Source organism: Drosophila erecta, unplaced genomic scaffold, assembly GCF_003286155.1.
Source record: "Drosophila erecta strain 14021-0224.00,06,07 unplaced genomic scaffold, DereRS2 tig00000021-arrow-pilon, whole genome shotgun sequence".
Classification (NCBI taxonomy): Eukaryota; Metazoa; Arthropoda; class Insecta; order Diptera; family Drosophilidae; genus Drosophila; species Drosophila erecta.
This window is the reverse complement of record NW_020825198.1, coordinates 8,264,543-8,270,542: the sequence shown is the minus strand read 5'-3', so window position 1 is coordinate 8,270,542 and position 6,000 is coordinate 8,264,543. Positions and strand designations below refer to the sequence as shown.

General features: G+C 41.8%; 3 protein-coding genes across 3 annotated transcripts; 2 read left to right on the top strand and 1 right to left on the bottom strand.

Annotated features, from left to right (window-relative positions):
• The first annotated feature begins 1,045 nt into the window (after positions 1 to 1,045).
• On the top strand, positions 1,046 to 1,806 carry LOC6544335 (probable prefoldin subunit 4). The gene is made up of 2 exons (XM_001971950.3): positions 1,046 to 1,230; positions 1,377 to 1,806. The coding sequence occupies exons 1-2, from the start codon at positions 1,186 to 1,188 to the stop codon at positions 1,746 to 1,748; spliced, it is 417 nt and encodes a 138-aa protein (XP_001971986.1). The 5' UTR covers positions 1,046 to 1,185; the 3' UTR covers positions 1,749 to 1,806.
• LOC6544334 (probable Golgi SNAP receptor complex member 2) lies at positions 1,740 to 2,702 on the bottom strand. The gene is made up of 2 exons (XM_001971949.3): positions 2,401 to 2,702; positions 1,740 to 2,335 (listed from the first exon to the last, which is right to left on the bottom strand). The coding sequence occupies exons 1-2, from the start codon at positions 2,535 to 2,537 to the stop codon at positions 1,822 to 1,824; spliced, it is 651 nt and encodes a 216-aa protein (XP_001971985.1). The 5' UTR covers positions 2,538 to 2,702; the 3' UTR covers positions 1,740 to 1,821.
• Positions 2,703 to 2,907: 205 nt separating this feature from the next.
• Positions 2,908 to 5,838, top strand: LOC6544333 (ubiquitin-conjugating enzyme E2 variant 1). The gene is made up of 4 exons (XM_001971948.3): positions 2,908 to 3,025; positions 4,198 to 4,340; positions 5,093 to 5,218; positions 5,285 to 5,838. The coding sequence occupies exons 1-4, from the start codon at positions 2,998 to 3,000 to the stop codon at positions 5,423 to 5,425; spliced, it is 438 nt and encodes a 145-aa protein (XP_001971984.1). The 5' UTR covers positions 2,908 to 2,997; the 3' UTR covers positions 5,426 to 5,838.
• The last annotated feature ends 162 nt before the right edge of the window (positions 5,839 to 6,000 follow it).

The window sequence follows — 6,000 nt, the reverse complement described above, 5'->3', positions numbered from 1 at the left end:
TGACAATGCCCAGAGGGACTTTCGGCGGAAAAGCGAAAGGAAAAGCAGAGTCATCGCCAGGATATTAACACTATCACTTTCCCACTCTCACTGCACTTTCCCACTCCCTCCATGGATTATCTTAAGTTCCGTCTAATTGCATTTGCATATTTTGATAATATTCGAAAGGGGAAATGAAAGTGGCAAATGCATTCTCCAACCGAATTACTCAGTTTAATGCGGATGAAATCGTGCGAATTCAATGGAAACGGAGGTGAAGTGAGAATTCCTAAGCTGCAAAACGGAAATTTAATTGCATCGGGCGAAGAAATCCCGATTAATTACGGTGATTAACTGTAATAATCTATTAGTTTTTGCTTAATTTGTGACATGTGCAAACAATTAGCGATTAAATCGTATGGCCAAAAGGAAGCAATAATAACTTTGACTAATTAGCTGTGTGGCTTAATTCGTGGCGAATAAATGGCGAGCATTATATGGGAAACAATTAATACGTGTTTTTATTTAATCGCTTAGTTTTGTAGTGACACATATTAAGAAGCACGAAAAAAGCGCTGAAAAGTAATTACTCAGAACATGTTTTTATAAATTTGTATTATATCTTCTTATTTTACTAATGGGTAATGTTCCGAGCTTACGATTACGATCACAATGCTTTTAGTAAACCTTCTTTGTATAAACGTTTTAAGCCCATTTTTATATAAATAGATTTAAATTTAATAATAGCCACATTTTAAAAATTAACTGAGATACAAAATATTCTACAAAGGATTACATGTACTGGCAAGTAAAATTACACATATACCTATTTTTACACGTTACTTACACTGTTAGCTAGCGAGGGCCATGCTAAAGCTATTTGAAAATGAAAACCAGCCAAGCAAATAGCTAAAATATTATAGCCCTCCATATCACATTTTTTATGTATATTTAATATTTATACATACTAATAATAGACTAATAAAGACTTTAAACTTATATGAAATTATTTTAATAAAGAAATAAGCTGTTTCTACATAACAGAATCACTGACTTAAATAACCTAACGCCTCACGCTCTCTGTTAACTGTTCGCTGTTTGTCAGCACTGAAATGTTAAACAAATAAATTTTGCCAAGCACCGAAAACAGCAACTGTTTGTAAAACCTCAAAAATATTTATTTAATACATAAACACCTACTGGAAGATGGCAGCAAAAGTAGCGAGCGGCACGAACAAAGTGTTCCAGAACGTGAGTCTTGGTGAATCATCAATGGACAGCTGATGGCACTAAAAAGTAACCTCACTTTGCGATGGTTTCACTGTTCAGCTGCTCAGTTGAAATTGATGACATATTCTCAGGCAATCAATAATCGCATTGATTTCCCATTATTCCAGCATGATGATGTGCACATCTCCTTCGAGGACCAGCAGCGAATCAACCGCTTCGCGAAGCACAATGCCCGCATGGATGACTTCAAGGCGGAGCTGGAGATGAAGCGCAATGAGCTGAAGAGCGTGGAGGAGGCGCTGGAGGAGATTGAGCTCTTCGACGAGGACGAGGACATACCGTTCCTGGTGGGCGAGGTGTTCCTCTCGCACAAGCTGGAGAAGACACAGGAAATGCTGAAGGACACCAAGGAGCAGGTGCTCAAAGAGATAGCCGGCGTGGAGGCCAAGGCGAAGGTTACCAAGGCGGAAATGGACGAGCTGAAGGCCCATCTGTACCAGCGGTTCGGCAGCAATATCTCACTGGAGAGCGATGATTAAAACATTGTGCATTTAACATTTTACAAAATAGAGTACATCTAATTTAAACTCAACTAAACACGCTGTCTTCAGATTAGAGCACTAGGAAATAGATGATCAGGGCGATGATGATCAAGGTGACTACCACTCCACCGATGAATATGCGGCGATCTTCGACCAGCCGGCGTTCTATAAGTTTCATGGTGTGATTGGACAGGCCCAGTGTGCTGCCTATTGCCTGGATTCTCTTGTGCGCTCCACCAAGCGTCATTCTCTGGGAGATTAGGCTCTCCAGTATGCCGCTGCCCGAGGCAATCATATCGTCCACACCCCGATGGGCGTTCCCCAGCTGCGTATGATGTTGCAGTTCGTAGTCCAATTGCAGGCGGGTTTCCTCCGGCTGAGAGCTGTTTGCCGTGAATCTGTGGTTCAGTAGCTGCTCCCTTTCCGAGATCTCCTGCATCCGCCGCTGTCTTCGCTCCCTCGCCGTTTGCAGTGATGTCTGCAGGTGTCTCAGGTCGTATTTCAGCTGATCTACGCGGAGTTTGGAGCTTTGCCTCTGTGAAGGGGGCACCTTAAACAGTAGTACGTCCAATCGATCGCAGTTTCTAAATACATAAGATAAACCGTTAATAATACAAGGTTTTGGGATGTATTTCATCAGTAAACCTACGCATTCGCCTGGGTAATCTTCAATTGAATCCCGTTTTCCACGTCAAGGGATTCCTGGGCACTAAGCTGACTCAGCCGCTGGAAGTCCCGCTCGATGTCCTTTACCGCATTGTTGGTTTGGTGGTACAGGCTTTCCATGCTGGTTCCTCTATTGCTGGTGCATTAATTTCTCGGGCGGAGAGTACTCGCCAATTAATATTTAATCGGTTGCAATTGGTTTGTTTAAAAAGCTGACGCGTTAACATTGGACACTGTGTCATGTTAGTTAACAGCGCTGATAGCAGAGCAGCTGGCTGCCCTTTTTGGTGTGACCATATCTTATCAAAAACTTGTGAGCTAATGATTTAAAAACAACTATTTAATTAATTTATTACTTTGAGAAAATATGCCTTGCATTTTAGATCAATTAGTTTTGAATTTTTATTAACTAATGCAATTAACAGTGCTGTTATAGAGGGCGTTTCAGTAGCCACTGTTAAGTGCACATAAATCAGAGTTGGTAAGTACGCAAACCCAAAACTAAAACTGCACCGGTCACATCACACACGAAACGCGTTAGCACACTTATTCGGTATTTTAGCATTTAGCGTTAACCACAATGGCGAATACATCAAGTACCGGCGTTGGTAAGAAATAAAATTGATAAATTAGCAATTTGGCAGCTTAAAAATGCGATCCCCGCCTGCCCGGAAGTGTTAGCCATCCGATTGCCGCATTTCCCGCTGCCCGGCGGCAATTTTTCCGCCACAACGAGCCTGGAAAGCGGACCGCAATGTGTGTGTGTGTGCAAAACGGGCAAAAAGAAGACGAAAGCAAGGGCGAAAGACGAAAGCCGATAAAAGCGAAACGGGCGAATGGAAATGTATTTTCGCCAGCGGACCACGCTGCTTCTGCAGTTTTCTTTGGCCGCGTATGGCGTTGGAAAAACTCCGTTGCAATTTGGCTTCGTGACTTGACATTTTCCGAAATATCACCCCCGCTCCACCCCTCACTAACTGGCTCTCTCGCTCGCGCACGCTCTTCTTCTTGCCATCATACTTTTTAAGTTTTTTCTTTATTTTTTTGCACACTTGCGTTTTGCGTGCGTTCTTGCAAAGCTGCCTTCCTTTTCTAATTAAATTAGCTGCCATTTACATTTGCTTGGATTGTTTTTGCAAATGCAGAAATTATGCTTTCGCCCCGCCCCCGCCGACACACCCTCCCCTCCGCGCCCATCGTTCCTAATATCTGCTCTTCGCACTTTTTTTTTTGCTTGTGTTCTCTGCACGAAAATGCGTACAAAGTCACACGGCCGAAAACAAAAACAACACGAGAAGCAGAGCGCAAACCAACAACAACACGTACCCATATGACCCCACACTGAGAGAAAAGGTGCCCGAAATAGCACCGCGAATGCTGTTTTCCTAAAGGCTTCCAAGCTAACTTAAAGCCAATAAGAAAATTAATGGAATAGTTTCCAAAATGGATGAATATTATGATTCAACTGGTCATTTGGATACTACAAAATTACCCTACAAATTTTTGTTCCTATGCATCCAATCTTATTTTATATAAAAGTGCATCTTTAATTTTTTTTTTTTGTCTAATCATATATTTTTGTAATTATATATTACCTTATCTGAAGGAGTCCATTATTAAATAATTACGAATTTTTGGAAAGTATAGAACTTTCCGGCCCCGCAAACGAAAAAATTGAAAACAAGCTGCCAGTTAACTTGATTAATTTAAAGTTTTAAGTTTTTCAGTGAAAATGCATTATGTCATCGAGTTCTCACCTCCTTGCCGTTTCACATTGCAGTGGTGCCACGAAATTTCCGCTTACTGGAGGAGCTGGATCAGGGCCAGAAGGGCGTGGGCGATGGCACCATATCGTGGGGATTGGAGAACGACGACGACATGACGCTCACCTACTGGATCGGCATGATCATCGGTCCGCCTAGAGTAAGTTTCCATTTCAATTGGACTTTCCTCGCTACGTCACCAGATAAGCCCAATTTATCTGGTTGTTCTGTAGGATTATTGACGTTTTATCGCTTAAATCATGAATAGGAGATTCAGCTTAGAGGGCACATTCTTTGAAAGCTTTTATCTCTTCGGTGCAAAAGAATTTGATAATATTTGCATTTCATTAGCACTGCTGATGCAACTCATTGTGAGTGGGCTTCAGAAGTCATTGGCTTTACTAAATATCTGGCTTCCAATGATGTAATAGAAAGGTCAATGTTTAGTTTACTTGGTTAATGTGATGCAGATCCTGCAGTCTGCTAGGATTTAATCTTGAATGGAAACTACCAGCTACGATCTAGAATTATAGCTAGAAAATATAGGTGTAGGAAAGTAAACGAGAACGTGCTAATTTATTCTTATTTTATTCACAAGGCAATATTCCAATTACCATGAATTTCTTGAAAACAGCTTTAGCCTTGAATTACCAACCAGGAAAGCGACGGAAAACTAAATTTGCATTTAATTTTTGTATAGTCTAGAAGTGTTGCGCGCGCCGCCGCATGAATCATTGAGGAGTTTGGGTGGCAGGGTCTTCGAACAGAGCCCCAACTTGGCTTAGTTGCAGTGGCAACCAAAGGGGAATGGGCGCCTGACTCATCGACACTCTGGCCGTAAATGCACAGAGTATTTAGCGTATAATCAGTCAAGACTCATTTAATGTTGATGGTAAATTCTTGTGCTTACAGACACCATTCGAGAATCGAATGTATTCGCTAAAGATCGAGTGCGGCGAACGCTATCCGGATGAGCCACCAACGCTCAGGTTTATAACTAAAGTAAACATAAACTGCATTAATCAGAACAATGGCGTGGTAAGTGCATACAATCGGATGGGGGATAAACAACGAATGCTAATGATTTATTCGAAATCCCAACAGGTTGATCATAGATCAGTTCAGATGTTGGCCAGGTGGAGTCGCGAGTACAATATAAAAACGATGCTGCAGGAAATCCGTAGGATTATGACCATGAAAGAGAACCTGAAGCTGGCACAGCCGCCAGAAGGAAGCTGTTTTTAGTCGACAACATCCGTTAGCAACACCAGCAGCAGCTGCATCAGCATCGTTTGCAACTTGAGCGGGAGCAGCATCCACACCCAATAAAAGCAGGAAAACCCCATCAGTCCAAAAGTCCAAGACCAAGGTCGCCACGTTCGTGGAATGAAGAGATTGTGTGGCGGCTGCTCCTCCGAGTTGCTTTCGGCAACGTGCGGCAGCGAATGATTATTAATGAACGTAATAAAGATCGAGTGCGGTTATTGTGGCAAGAACAACAACCAAATGCAAGCTATACTATAAGTAAAGGGAACAGCAGCGAAAAATGCGATAGGAGCGTCACTATGAAAAGATCGTCGTCGTCCCTTCCGTCATGAACTATGTCATCGTGTTTGGTTACTTTACTTCTACTTCAGTCCCAACAAAACAGAAACAAACAAAAAAAGAAAATAAGAAAACTTCTTGAATAAGAAATAAAACAGCAGCGAGCGAAACAAGTAAATGCCTGAGAGATTCCAAAACTCAGATTATGATTTCAACCCTTCAAACAACAAATTCGTAAACTAATCGAACAGAAAAATAATGCATAACAATGATAA